Source organism: Panthera tigris, chromosome C1 (assembly GCF_018350195.1).
Source record: "Panthera tigris isolate Pti1 chromosome C1, P.tigris_Pti1_mat1.1, whole genome shotgun sequence".
In the NCBI taxonomy this organism is placed as follows: Eukaryota; Metazoa; Chordata; class Mammalia; order Carnivora; family Felidae; genus Panthera; species Panthera tigris.
In genome coordinates this window covers 32,100,785-32,115,732 of record NC_056667.1, presented here as the reverse complement: position 1 = coordinate 32,115,732, position 14,948 = coordinate 32,100,785, and the positions used below count along the sequence as shown (strand labels likewise).

Genomic DNA, 14,948 nt, shown 5'->3' with positions numbered 1-14,948 from the left:
TCCCCTTCTGTCACTGAGCTGGCCGTGTCACGGGCATGCAGTAGCCATGAATTTCCTCCTGCTCCTTGGTCTCCCAGCCTGTTCATCTGGCCTCTGGGTGAACAGTGCTAGTGACAGGGAGCTCTCTACCTCACAGAGCCGCTCCATTGCTGGATCTTTGTCATATGCAGAGCCAAGAACAACTCCCCCATCACCTTGACTGAAATGCATTTAATTTCCACCACATCCCCTCTTCTGGGACCTGGAGCAGAGGGATGTGCCACGTACACAGAGTTCCAGCATGCCTGGTGGAAGCTGCAATTTTCAGAAATGTCTGTGAGGAGTCTAGAGCCCCAAGCCAAGGGGTCATGTGCCGAATGCTCATAGTCCGGGAGCTCGGCATCCTCAGGTACGGGATTGGAGGAGAAGCAGCAGAAGGCAAGAGGTCATACCGTGTCGTGTGTAAGAGCACTGGGGGCAGATCTGGGTTCCAGGCTCTGCGTCACCTCTTTCTAGTTGCCTTGTCACTTTGGCAAGACACTCAACCTCTCCGTTTCTGTTTGCGTCTCTATTAGAGGAATAGAATAAGACGCTCTTGAAGATCCTGGCACCTCCAGACCTCTCCCACCAGCCTTGTTCATTGCTTGACCGAAGGCGGCAGAACTGAAAGATGCATCCAGGCAGGGGGTCTGGTGCCACGACCATGGTCGGACTGGCCGGGCTCTGCTCAGCCGCTTTGCTGCCTGGCCATCACAAGTCTGGGCCTCAGGGAGTTAAGCTGTGTGGTCTCAAGGTCCCTCTAACTAAGACATTCTGGAACCCAGAGAAACACCTATTTTTCTCGAAGAACAAAACCAAACATTTCGCGGACTGGCTGATACTGGTTTGTCAGGGAAGCAGAAGACAGGCAGGTAGGTGGGGCTCAGAGAAATGGCTCCCTGTCCCGGGAGCTGTGAGTCAGCTGCTTCCAGGCCTGTCAGCATGGACTGTCTTGTGGCCCCGGAACAGGCAGGGGGTCCCTCACTTCTCCGCCCTGGATCAAGGGCAGCCTTAGGCAGACGGGGAGGGGCCAGCAAACCTGGGAGGCAGGACTAGGCCCCTAGAGGCCCCACCATGGTTTTCTGGTTTCCTGCCCCGGCTCTCTGCGGGGCATTTTTCTGTTAGCTGTCAACACCTGTGGGTCCCACCCAGCGCTGGCGGCCCTTTCAGGAAGGGCTGGGTGGAGAACGATGCTGTTCTTGTTTGTCTGCAGTGTTACAGGGCCCTGGGAATCCTGGAGAAGGAAAGTGCTAAGGAAACCTTGGGCAACATCATCTGAAAGTATTTGTGCAGCAAGTCTGTGCAGAGATGGGGAGCTGGGCAGAAAGATCGCTGATGGGCTGATCTTGGCCACATCACTTAAACTTCTTAGGCCTTGGTTCCCTTTTCTGTAAAATGGGGACAATGGTAAAGGGCTGATGGGAGGACTGGTTGAGGTCGGGGCATATGACGGTGCTTGGTGTATCTCCGGGCAGTGAAGATGGATTGTTTCCAAGGGACTGAAATCGACCTACCCAAGGTCACCCGGCAAGCTCAAGCAGGAGCCAGAACTTGGACCCAGGTCTCATACTGACCTACATCCTGTGAGCAGAACAGTTGCTACCGGGGAGTGGGGAGTGTTCAGCCAGTCCATCGTGGCTAGGAGGACCTGGCTATGTGGCCCGTGGGGTGGCCACAGCATTGGGTTGAGCCTGTGCTCTAGCCTCCGCGAGTGGGGATGTCAAGACCGAGAGGCTGATTATAGCAGAGCCAGGGAGAGAAGGCCTGGGTTTGGCTTTCTCGTGTGCAGTCAGATGTGCCGGGCACTTGCTGGGTGTCAGGCGCTGTGCTAAGCCCTGGGGATAGGCCAAGCGCTGAGGCGGACACAGTCCCTCCTTCATGGGGATCATGGGGACCACGCTTGTGAGAAAACCGCAGCTCGACAGTGTGAAGGAGGGACCCCCAGGCTCAGAGGTGGAAGAGAGGGCTCCAAAGGAAGGGACCTTTTGGCAAAGTCCTGAAGGAGCAGAGGAGCTGGTCAGATGGAGGGGGGTGGTGCTGGGGAGGGCAGAAGGCCAGAGGAAAGGGACACTGAGGCCCCGTGATGTTTGGCACAGTGGGGAGCGGGGCTCTGGAGAGGTAGCAGGGCCAGGTGGTGCAGGGGCAGGGCTTTATCCTGAGGGAGATGGGGGGGGGGCGTCGCCCCCAGGCTGGGAGGACAGGCAGGACTCCCAGAGGCAGAAGGGAAAGCCCTTCTGGCTGCTCTGTGGAGAAAAGATGCCGCCTCAAGGGGGAGAGGCTGGTGGCCCTGGCTAGTCTGGGCAGGAGGCAGGTCTCCTTGGACCCTACTTGGTCAGGGCTGTGGTGATGGACTGAGTATAAAGAGAGAAGGCAGCGGAGGCACTGAGGGGGAAGCCCAGGCTGCCGGCCTCACCAGCCGCAGAGGTGTGCATGCCATTTACGGAGACAGGCACCCAGAATGAGGTGGTACTGAAGGAGGGACATGGGAACAGGGTTCTGGGCACGTGGGTGCAAGGTGCCTGATGACCACCAGGCGAGATACTGAGGGGGCAGCTGGATGTACAGCAGAGAGGTCAGAGCTGGAGAGAACAGCGTATCCATTGGCTGTTGGGTGATAAGTCAGATGTTCACAGAGGGGGTTCACTGGGAGAGGTGAGGAGAGGAGAGTGCAGGCTGGAGCCTGGAGAGGGGTAAGGAAGGAGCTTGCAGAGAAGGGTCACCAAACCAAGCAGGCGCCTCTGGAAAGCAGGCCAAAGGGCAGACAGGAAAAGGCAGCTGTCCTTTGGATTTAGCAACCCGTGACCTTGGCAAGGACAGCCGGCCAGGGAAGCTGGGTTGTGGGGGCTCAGGAGTTGGGGTGGTGAGGAGGCATGGACAAACAAGCATGGACCGTTCTTTCCAGGCTTGGGCTGAGGAAGGAAGCAGAGGGAGCAGTCGCTGGAGTGGGTGCGGGTCCAGGGAGGCTTTGCAGTTGGTTGGTCAGTTAGTGACAAGATTGAACTGAGTGTGTGGTCCATGATGGCGGAACGTGCCAGAAAGCAGAGGCAGAGGCTTTGGAGCTGCTGGGGAAGGGGTGGGACCTCTACACAAACAAGGGGGGGCTGATCCTGACCCGGCGTGCGGGGGGGGGGGGGAGCGGGGGGGAGGGAGGGAAGTGAGAAGTGGGGGATGGTCCTACCCAGGAGGAGGGTCCAGCCCACACAGGACAGCTGCCCCAAGCCTGTCCTTGGGCTGGGCCCTTTGGGAACCACAAAGCTGTAAAGCTTTATGGATCCTGGTCCCAGCTTTCAAGGAGCAGAGAAATCATAGGCTCCGAGCCATTCAACCAGGACTGCCCTCGACAAGGCCCGAGGCCCCTCAGTAACTATCCTCTTCCATATCTCCGTGACGTTGGCTCAGCTGGCCGCTGCCCCCTCCAGCCCCTTTCCCCTGGCTTCCAAACCTCCTGAGCTACCAGGAAGTTGCTGCTTTGGTGCCGTCTTTCTGCCCACCCTCACATTTGGGAGGCTTCTAGGCCCTTACGCTGTCCTCCTGTTATTTTCAATCCTGTCCTGAGTGGTCCGCTTCCCCCTCACAAATCTGCGCGTCCCATATGCCGAGTCCTGAGGATTTCCAGCCGTGTCCTGGGCATTTCTTCAAGTCCTCCTCACAGGCATCTCACACTCAGCAAAAGACTAGAGTCCTGCATTGCTTCCCTCCAAGCCCCCAGATGGTATCACTCGAACCAGCCAAGTTGAAAACTCTGATCTTTGTTTCTGCGTCACTGTGACCCCTACCCCCTCCAGATGGCCACCTGTCCTACGACATGTGCCTCTTACAGGGACTCGAAGTCTCTCCTCCTCCACACCATTCCCCGTGCTGCCAGGGAAGCATCTTCTGTCTGAGACTTTATCTTTGAGACAACTTTGATGGAGTGGAGTCTACACTTCTTAGCATAGCATTCATTCCAGCCTGACGGAGATGGTGATCCAGTTGGTCCCGCCCTACCCACCTCATCTGCTTTCACCCACCAAATCCTCCGGGCGTTTTAACACCTCTTGCCTTTGTTCCTGGTCCCTGTCTGGACCAGCTTTCATCTCTCGCTGTCCTCCCTGGCCCTTCCCAGCCCCCTTGTGCTCCCCAGCAGGTTGCACCACCTTCCATGGTCAAGGCACACGAGTCAAGGCACAACCCTTGAAGGTTCAGACAGAGTCCTTTCTGTGCGTGTGTGTACGCGTAAGCTTGTCGTGTAGGCTTGCTGTAGAGGAAGAAATGAGGGGTCCGAGAGCAGCCTCGGAAGATGGACTCCAGTACCTGATGCTGAGTTGGCTTGAGCCTAGGGTGGAGCCCAAATACAGGAGAAGTCAGACTGATGGTGGGCCAAGTGCCCAGCACCCGCCACAGCAGTGGGGTAGAGGGAAGGGGGACACCGAGGGATGCCTGTGTCGATGGACGTTGGAGCCGGGGGAGGGTGTCGTGGACCCGGCGAGCAGGGCTGAGCGGAGGTTGGTGTCCAGGTGGTGGCAGAGCCCCCAGTGCTAAGAGACTAAGCCGTTCTCACTTCTCTGGCTGCGAAAAGGATGCTCCATCTCAGAATGGGTCCCAGGGGCAACAGAGGGACATAGGAATTAAAACCAGGTGTGGGTAGCTGCTTTGGGTCCAGGAGTCCTGCTGTCTGGGTGCGACCCTCTGTCACTGGGAGATCGCCATCCCCTGTTTGCCCATAGGGTGCTCTTCAGCAGAGTGACGAGAGTCGTGTCTCCCTACCAACCACCCCCACGGCCTCCATTTCTTCCCCTTGAGCACAAGATACCACTTCGCCCTGGTTTTAGATGACGTAAGAGGCATCCGTTGGCCGAAGCTGAGGTGACAAAAGCCAGGACCCGTAGGGACCTGTGGACAGCGGTCCATGGTGAGAGAGTGTATGCATATGAGTAGGAGTGCGTGTGGGTGTGCATACGTGTGTATGTGTGAGTACGCGTGAGAGTGTGTGTGAGTGATCCCTCTGTCGCTGCCTGCTGGCTCCCTCCCTTAGAGTCCCTTCTTTCACGTCATCCTGTGACATCCTCGCAGCCATAAGCTGATGGTCCCTGCAGAGTAGGGTTGAGTCCCAGCTGCTGTCCCAACTTCCTCACCCTGTCCCAGCTACCTCCCTGTCCCCCTGCGCCTGTTCTGAGTTTGAGTGCCAAGGCCCCCAGGCAGAGACATGTTGTGCAGTGCGAGTGTGGGGCACAGGCAGGCCTCTTGCTGGGTTCTGGGGCATGCTCAGCTGGCCAAGAGGCCACACCGCCCCTAAGGCACCCATGCCTCATGAGTCAGAAGGCTCTCCTGGAATCATCCAGGAACCCCTCCACTGGCTCCATCATAGCCTTTCCTGCCCCAGTCAGGAGACGTGCACATCTATAGCAGGCCAACAAGGCATTTTGATGAGGATCGTATCGAGTGAACCTCATGGGCTTCCTTCTAGGTGGAAATAAGAGCATTCTGATTCAGGTCCAAGAACATTGGTGGCCCTGAGACCGGGCAGGTGGTCTGGCTGCCCCAGGAGCCACCCTGGGAAAGCTTTTGGCCCTGCTCCTGTGACTCTAGGGGATCGCTGGAATCTGGGTCCTGAGAGCTTTCCAGCTCATCTGGAGATAGGGTCGTGCAGAGAGCGCGGGGCTCCTGGTTTCTCACTCTGAGAACGGGGAAATGATGGCCGTCCCTCATACCTCCCCTCACACCAGTGTCCAGGTGGCTTCCTCGCAGACTGTTGCCCGTCGTGAGAGGTGGATAGGCTTTCGGGCAGATTCAGATCCTCCTTCCATACCTTTCTGGCTGTGGGAGCTTGAGCCTCGAGCTCTGAAGGGCTCTTGCTCGTGACTGTGATTCAATTTGTGTAAAGTGCCCAGCACAGCGTGAGCACTTGGCAAATGGTAGCCGCTAGAGCTGTGGGCGTCACCTTCTCTCACTCTTGTCGTTCCTCTGGTGGCCCAGAGTGGCTGTCCCTTGTGGGCTGGTGTGGAGGCTGGCTCTGGAGCGGAGGCCCTCTGCCAACCGGTGGCTTCACTTCCCGGCAGGAAGCACAGGGTCTGCTGCCTCTAGAGAGAAAAGAGGGGGCAGCCCTACCTGTCGGAGGGCAGGGCAGGTGCAGGGGTCCATGGTGGATCCCCAGGGCGACCACCCCCACCCCCACCCCGAGGTTCTCTCTCGTTCCGCGTCCTCCTCTCCTGGTATCCGTAACGGGCTGGATGCGGCTAGCAAGCGTGTGCATCTTCTGAGGTGGGAACCTGCCTCTTCTCCTCCTTTTTTTTTCCTTTACCATGACGCCTGTTGCTCATAGGTACAAATCAAACGAAGAGTATGTATATGTGCGAGGCCGCGGCCGAGGGAAATATGTTTGTGAGGAGTGTGGAATTCGCTGCAAGAAGCCCAGCATGCTGAAGAAACACATCCGCACCCACACTGACGTCCGGCCCTATGTGTGCAAGCACTGTCACTTTGCTTTTAAAACCAAAGGTAAGAGACAGTCAGCTGGGGCACTGCCCCTTCCCGCTGTAGGGAGCTCCCCTCTGGGAGCCCTAGCACAGAGCTCAGGGGTCCAGACCTCTCCGCCTGGGGCCTGGGGCACCCCCCTTCCCCGGGCTCCCTGGTGGCCGAGCAGCCGGCTCCAGACTGGGCAGTGGCGCCCCCTGGCTGCCGCAGCCTGTCCTCTTGGATCCCACACCGTCCTCCACCTGCGCGCTTCCCCCCGCCCGCCGCCTGATGGCGCTCTTGCACACGGTTCCTGGTTTTGATTTTATCTCCTCACCCCGTCCTTCTGCATGTCTCCTTAGCCCTTTGTCCACCGAGCTGGTGAGCTCCCGCAGCTGCACTCGTCACCACCACTCTTGCGTTTGGAAATCCATTCCACTCCGAGCCACTAAGCACACTCGCATGGTCACTTCTCATGGCAGCGCTCGCCCCTGCCTCCACCCTCCTCACCACTCAAACCATGTTCCTGCCCGCCCGGCTCCTCCGCCGCTCTCCCCGCAACCGCCCCGGCTGGCAGCCCTTGCATTCCGGCCCCAGCCGCACCCCGAAGCAGGGTCAGCACAGGCCCTGGCCGTCATCTGAGAAAGGAAGAAGGACGGGCCACGGAGGGCACGCGTCCCACAGAGCTGTGCTAGGAGCTGGCGGTGGCCTGGCCGGCGGCAGCTGCCCGGCCCTTCGTGTGAGCAAGTGGGGCCGAGTCCGTGAGACTTGGATCAAGCCCCTCCCCCCACTCATGGCGTTGACTGTCCCCGCAGGCCAGGCAGGGAAGATAGTGCGGCTTGCCCTCTGCTTCCTGGTAGAGGAGCAGACGTCCAGAGGTGAAGCAGAGAAAGGCCTGGGGCTCTCGGAACCCCCCCTCCCCGGTGGCTTCAGCCTCTTGTGTGCTGCAGATTCTTGGGGCAGGGGCATGAGGGCCCTGGCTTCTCCTTTGAGCAAGTGGGGGGCCTCCGGGCTGGCCCCCACTGGAGCCTTGTGGTGTTTCTGCAGGAAGAACTGGAGAACAGATTCAATTTTGCCACTCGTTGACCTTTCTTCTGTTGGTGACGCTGTGCCCAGTGAGAGAGGTTGGGCCGCAGCTTTGAGGGGGCCCCGGCGGAGGTGGCCAGCCTTCCTCACTTCCTCCTCCTCTTGCTGGCCCCTTCCGTTCTCTCTGTACTGGGTCAGGGGCCAGCTCACCACATCCCCTGGCTCATGGCCCTTCTCTGACCGAGTTCCACCTCTGGTCTCCTAACCCCCTTCACCGACCCCTGCCCTCCTCTGCCTTCTGGCATTCTCAGCGGACCTCAAACTTTCCCACTTAGGCTTTGGTTGGAATGGAGGTGCCGTCCCTCCCGGTCTCTTTCTCTGGTCTTCTTCTCTCTTGGCGTCCCATAAACAGTGTTCCAAGAGGTCCCCAGGGAAGGCAGATAGGCCTGGAGCCCGGCCCCCTGCCTCGTGCATGCTTCCAGTCCCAGAGCCCTGCCATGTCCAAGGCAGCACAGCCCCGCCTGCCTCTGCCCTGGGTGTGGGCTCTGTCCCCATGTGTCCCCTACAGCCCCACCCCCTCTGGCCTTAGGCAGCCAGTGGACCTTCATGGAGAAGAGAGATGGGAATAATTCACTGATAGTCTAAGTAACAGAGTAAAAAACCTCTTGTCCAAAACCCTCTTGAAGGTAAAGGAAGTGAATCTGCCCCCCAAAACCAAGTGATCATTAATGCTAGAGCTGTAACTAGAACCCAGGACCCCTGTCTCAGGGCATCACCCCCCATCACCTTCCTCTCTTGAGCAGATCCCCCCCTTTCCTGGAAGGAGTGGCAAAATCAGGTGGCTGATCAAGTGGCCTCTAGAGTGGGGTGCGTCCAGGGGACCCCACTGTTCTGTTCTCAATGTGAGGAACCCAGTCTTGAGAGTGCATCCCAGCCCAGGGCCATTTGGGTTCGCTGTGCCCAGCACACAGAGAACCATCTCGGAGAGCCTTCACCTTGACACATGAGACTAGAAAAACCCATCCGGCTAAGTTCTCAGCCAGGGCAGTGTCTCCAAAGAGGGGTCCCTATTCAGGTCCCCCTGCCTTTTTGGAGAGAAAAGGCCTGGTCTGTTTTTGTCAGGTCTGAGAGAGGCCGGGTCCCCGGCAGGAACACTTCTTTTCCAGCAGCTCTTTTCATTGGAGGCCATGCCAAGCCTACCGGCAGTCCCCGCCCTGGAGGGTCCAGAGGGTATAACCTGAACAGAGGGGTGCAGATACCACATATGCCTTGGGGCGTGGAGTCCTGGGTGTGAAGGCTTGCCCAGGCCGCCCCGAAGGCCAGGCCCAGGAGTCTCTGTTCCCAACCAGTGATCAGCGAGGGTTCTGAGCTCTCTTCAAATGCTCGTAGAGGCTTCCGGAAGACAATACCTTCAGAGCCAAAGCAGTAAGCGAATCTGAAATGGTAGAATCTCAAACTCCGTGACTTCCGAGAGGGACTGGTGGCGGGTGGGTGATGGCAAGTTGCAGCAGAGGAAGCTTGCCGTTGGCCCTCACTGCGTGCCGGGAGTGAGGGAAAGGCAGCACACTGAGTCTTCTGTTCCTCCGGGGCCGTGTGTCTTCCGGGAGGCGTGGGCCTTCCCCATCACTCGGAAACCTCAGGAGCCTCCTCTTAGGCTCTCGGCTTCCTTCAGGCTGCCATCCCCTCCCTCTCCTCACCCTTGGGCTCTGGCTGGGCCTGGTGGTCTTCAGGACCCTCCACCACCACCACCTGGCTGCGCCCAGGCCCGGAGAGCCCTTCCTGTCCGTCTCTGTCTGCCTGTCTGTGTCTCCGTCTCCGTGTTGGACATTGTGGTGGCAGCTCGGGCCTCTGGGCGCTAGCTGAGGCGTCTCAGTGGGTAGTGCCGGGAAAGGCTGCCGGGATGTCCCTGTGGAGGTCCGGGGGTCCCCTTTCCTCTTCTTAGAGGGTTCCCAGATGCCAGCAGGGTGACTGTGCCGTGTACAGGCCCTTGCGCCGGTCGCCGCAGGAGATGGAGATGACAGCTGTGGGCAGGCCTCAGTCTGTCAGGCCTGCAGGGGCGGAAGGAGGGCGGTTGGTCAAAGCTGAATGAGGCAGAGTCGTTGGACGATGCTCTCAGTGGAAGTTCTACCTCTCTTCCAGCCACTCATCATGTTCATCCACTTGCCTTTCCTCCTTCATTCCAGGACTGTGGGGCTTCCGGTGAGGGGTGGGACAACTGGTGTGGAGCTGGGGACTCTGCCTGGCCAGCCAGGGCTCTGCCCCTTGACAGAGAAATGGTGTCCAAGCCAAAGAAGATATCTGCTGCCATTGGGTATACCTCCCTCAGTTCACAGAAGAGGTCCGGGGAGGGGAGGGCAGGGAGGGCACCGGGTAACACTCGGGGCTGCTCAGCCAGCCTTCTCTCCTGTAACCCACATGGCCTGTCCTGGCAGAGCCCCCTCAGACTCCGTGACTCCTCCCTGCGGCCTCCAGGGGCCACTGGCACCTTCTCCTGGGAGCCCCTGAGCCCAGACTGGAGGATAAAGTCATTTGCATCTTCATTTCAGCATCTCTGTCCTCCACACCCAGCATGGCGCGTGGCAGAGTCCCTGGTGCTCAATAAAGAGTGATTGTCATGGGGGTGGGGGGCACACAGTATGGGCGGGAAGGCGGTTCCACGTGGTGAACGTCTGCTCTCTGCCGGGCACACCCTGCTACCACTCTACATGCACTCTCTCATCAGCTCCTCCCGGCATCCCCGAGAGGTAGGTATTGCTTGAGAGTTGCAGGAAGTGGGGGCTCAGAATGTTCGGAAACCTCCCCAAGAGCACACAGCTAGCAAGTGGCAGAGCCCAAGCTCAGACCCAAGATCGGCGAGCGCCTAGACCAGCCTGGGTTGATTGCGCCAGCGTGCCGCAAGCAAGACCCCTGGGGTCCTGAAACCTGGTTCTAGACAGGGCTCTGTGCTAACAAGGTGCCTCGGCTGGCTGGTTCGCTGTGTTGGCCAATGGGAGCCCTCCCATGACATCCCAGCAGCTGAGACCGTCAGTAATCTTCTCTAACGGCATCACCAGCCCCGAGGCCCAGAGTTAGAGCGGAAGCATCAGAACCCTGGGCCCGATGGGGGTTGGGTTACACGGTCTGCAAAGTTCCTTCCAACACCTTGCTTCTGAGACGAGGAGAGCACTTCCCACGTGCGATTATCGTGCACCCGTTGTGTGCTCGGCACCTAACTTGGTCGAAAAGAGACCTAAACCTTCCTGGCAGAACACATACAATAATGTCATAGCCGTAAGGAGCAGTGTTTGTAGTCCTCTGTGGTCTGGGGTATCAGGGGACAGTGGGCTGGTTCCAGAACCTCAGGGGACGATTGGTATCTCTGGCCCATGGAAGACCCCAGCTACCTTTGCCACCCCTTGACATCCTACTCAAGCTTGGCTTGCTCATGACAGTGAAGACAGGAACCCCCTGTATTAGATAGGTCCCCTTTGGAGACCCTCTGCTCCCAGAATGTCTCTGGAAGTTATGACTCTGCTTCCCCTTTGGCCAGGAGTAGAAGATACAGGTTTTTGTCTGGTTATAGGAGGAAAATCTGAGTTGGGAAGGATACAGCCACAGACTAGGAGTAAAGGGAAGAGAGAGGCAAGACACAAGTGCCCTTCCATCCCTGCTGCCCTTGACTTCAAGGGATCCCAGGTTAAGATTCCCATCATCCCCTCAGCAAAACCCTACACGTTCCTTAAAATTCTCAGAATGGTTATGAAGTGCGCTTTGGTTCACGAACCATGGGCTCTCTCCTATTCGCCTGCCCATCTATCCATCTGTCCTCCTATCTACCCGTTTCTCCCATCTCCTACTTTGTCTTCCTGTCCATGTATCTTCCCATTTCTTTTCTCCTCCTGACTGTCCCTCCCTTTCTCACATCTGTCCTCCCGCCAATCCAACCTTCCGTCCACCTTCCCCGCCTTTTCTCCTCCTGCCTGTCCCTCCTGCATGTTTATGAGCATGTAGCCATTCACCCATGCAACCCAACAGCCACTCCCCCATCCACCCAGGCGTCTCTCTTCCTCTCCAGTTCTCCAGCTTCCCGTCTGTTTATTAACCCATTTTCCAACTCTCCTTCCATTTCTTTGTTTCATCTAACCACTGATTCCCCATCTGTCTATCCATCTGCTTATCTAATCATCCAGTGTCCTATCCATCTGTCCTTATTCTTCCCATTCTTCTTTCACCCCGTATTTCCTCTTACCCACTTACCCGTCTGTCCATCCACCCATCCATCCATCCATCCATCCATCCATCCATCCGTTCACTCACCGGTCTCTCTATGCACCTGTTCAAGTATCCATTCTTCTCTCTTTCATCCATCTATTCAAACTTGCCGATTCATCAGCTTAGTGCGATAGACCACCTAACTCGGGGAACATATGGTTATTCTGTGAGTGATCCTGTAGAAGTGTAGCAGTCTGCAGGGCAGCAGTGAGAACATCACAATTCGGAGGTGGCTGCCGGGCCCAGAGGAGCATCCTGGGGCCTCTGGCCTGCATGCTCCTAGGGAAGGCTGGGGTGCTCTGCCTCTCCTTTACAGAGTGCCCCTGCCCACAGAGGCTCGTGGCCTGTGAAGTGCTGTGCACACACGGGAGAGAACTGAAGGCGTTGCTACCTTTCCCCCGATTCCACAGAACTGCTGCTCCTGCTTATCAGCTGTGGGGCTGGACCGACCGTGTAGGGCAGAGTCAGGGCTGAAGTGGGCAGAGCCTTTGCCCAGCCTTCCCTGCCTACACCCTGTGTCTGCACTGCACAGTGACCTGGGGGAGACTGAGGCCCAGACGTGGTTTCTCTAAGGAAGTCAGGGCCTGGGCCCTAGCTCTGTGGCTCACGGGTCTGTGTCCAGCAGACTTCTGTATACCTTTTGCCCTTTCTCTGTTTCTAAGAGAAACAGAAACTTTGTCCTGGTTCCTCTTCCCACACCCTGTGGGCTGCCCCAGACGTGGCCCGAGTTGGAAGGGCGTCCTACCTACCACGTCGGTTAACAGGAGCCCTCCGGTCACCCAGCATCTGAGAAGGCCAAATACCCTGCTCCATGAGTGTCACTAGCTCCTGGGCCCAGAGTTAAAGCCAAAACTGGAAAAACCTCTCACACATGAGTTGTCTTTTAATTTCTTTTTCGTTTGTTTTTTAATCAGCATCTCACTTCCTCATTATACCCTCTGTCCCCACACAGCCCCCGTGCCCACCCTCCCCCAGCTCCCGTGTGCTGTCCCGAGTGGCGGCCGTGGTGCACATCCCAGCGCCTGAGCACCCGGGCGGAGAGGGATGGCCCGGCCCCCACCCGGCCCCTGCGGCCAGCAGGGCCCTGACCGCCTCTGCGAGCCCCGGGCCTGCCCTGGCCCCCCGCCCTGCGGCCAAGCCTGAGTCTGTTCTCATTTCTTTCCAGGGAATCTGACTAAGCACATGAAGTCAAAGGCCCACAGCAAAAAGTGCCAAGAGACAGGGGTGCTGGAGGAGCTGGAAGCCGAAGAAGGTAACGGACTGCCAACTCCCTCCTCCCCACTCTTCCTCTGCCTGCTTTTCCACCTGTCCCCCTCGCCCTCCCCTTCCCGTCCGTCCTCCTGTCCCGGCTCCTTCCTCTCCCTCTTCCTCGTCCTGCCCTCCGGTTTTCCCACCTACTGGGAGATAGAGGTTAAATTCACAGAGCAATCGCCCCTACTCTCCTACACTTGCAGTTCATGCTGTGCAGCCATAGCTAGTGTGAATTAGAGTCTACTGGGAGGGCGGGGGAGGGGGGCGGGGGGGTGCCTGGCAGGTGGCTCACAGGTGTGCAGTGAATGTGTCTTGAACAAACTAACACGTGAGTACTGGTGGTCAACATTGACCGAGCACCCACTATGCATCAGGCCCATTCGAAACACATGCCGTGAATTATCCCGTAAACCCTCACGGTGACGCTGTGAGGTGAAGAGTGTATTCTTCTACACTCCGAACCCGCCTTCTCACCTACACGCTCTGGGCATGGGCCTGACAGCTGGGCCTTTTAGAGCTTGAGGAGCAGGAGAGCCAAAGCTAAACCTGACAGCCCTTGTCGCCTCCCAACGTCATCCCACATCCCAGCACTCCACCCTGGCCGAAGTCCTCCACCAGCAAAAGGCATAGGAGAGCCCGTGTCTGAAAAGACCCAGCAGAGAGAAGTTGAGGCAAAGGCCCTGGCCCAGCCACAGCATCCAGGGAGGAGGCCAAAGGGACTTTGGCAGGTGGACAGGCAGTCCTGCCTGCAAAGGGAGGTCAGAGAAACCAGAGGCATTCCTTCTGTACCCAGCAACCCTTTGACCAGATTCCCTAAAATCAGAATCAGGACATGAGTGTCACAAAGAGGAGTGTGTGTGTGTGTGTGTGTGTGTGTGTGTGTGTGTGTGTGTTTCTGATTTCAGGATGCGTTTACAGTCTTAAAAGAGAGTCAAAGCACATTTCCTTTTATTTATTGTTTTTAATTTTTAAAGTTTATTTATTTTAAGAGAGAAAGCATGAGCAGGGGAGGGGCAGAGAGAGAGGGAGAGAGAGGATCCCAAGCAGGCTCCATGCTGTCGGCACTAAGCCGGACACAGGGCTCAAGACTCACAAACTGTGAGATCGTGTCCTGAGCTGAAACCGAGAGTTGGATGCTTAGCCAACTGAGACACCCAGGCGCCCCGAGTACATTTCCTTTTAGGTGGAATAAGTCACTTTTACTGAACTAAACACAATGAACGTGGGACCGTTCCCCCCAAAATGAGAATGTAGGGTTACCATGTTTATCGAGAATGTACATCAGGCCATTTACACATGTTGTCTCACTGCATCCTTATAACGAACTAGTGGGAGAAACCTGTGTTGCCCCAGTGTAAATTGAGGAAAGTAAAGCTCAGACAGGTAAAGGCAGTTGTTGAAGGTCATACAAAAAAGCCGGCTCCACACCACCCCGATGCCTGGTGGGCTGGACTTGGTGGCCTGAGCCTGAGCCTTGAGCCCAGAACCCTCCCCAGGTGAGAGTCAAACAGTTGCACCTGGCCCCACACCAGGGGTCCACTGAGGCACCCAGGCAGGGCTGGTCCCCTCTCCCAACCTGATTTTTCCAATGAGGCAAAAAAAAAAAAAAAAAAAAAAAGACAACCCTAACAACCCTACCCACCTAGTTTGAGGATGAAATCAATGCATTTATTCTAGAAATAACTACTGAACACCAGCCCTATTCCAGGCACTGGAGATGCCACAGTGAATAAAACCTAGTTCCTGGCCTCTGGAAGCCCACATTCTCAAAGGGAGGAGGGCAATGAACAAATGTGGAATAGGACAGGAGCACCGAGTACGAAGTAAAATGTAAACGAGTGAGGGGCTGGGAAGTGTAGGGAGGGATCTCTCTGTTAGGATGGTGTGAGCAGAGGACATGAGGGAGGGGTCAGGTAGGCAGGTGGAGTCTAGGGAAGGGCTCTCCCCTTAGGGCCCTGGAGGAGCAAAAA

At 57.2% G+C, this 14,948-nt stretch overlaps 1 protein-coding gene across 3 annotated transcripts in view; it reads left to right on the top strand.

Moving 5' to 3' along the window:
• The window catches only part of HIVEP3 (HIVEP zinc finger 3), a 379,962-nt gene that overhangs the window by 358,868 nt on the left and 6,146 nt on the right, over window positions 1–14,948 (top strand). For all 3 annotated transcript variants that reach the window (XM_042996816.1, XM_042996817.1, XM_042996818.1), the window contains 2 exons: window positions 6,320–6,495; window positions 12,893–12,979. In XM_042996816.1, the coding sequence (XP_042852750.1) occupies window positions 6,320–6,495; window positions 12,893–12,979 (263 nt within the window). The remainder of the gene's footprint in view (window positions 1–6,319; window positions 6,496–12,892; window positions 12,980–14,948) is intronic.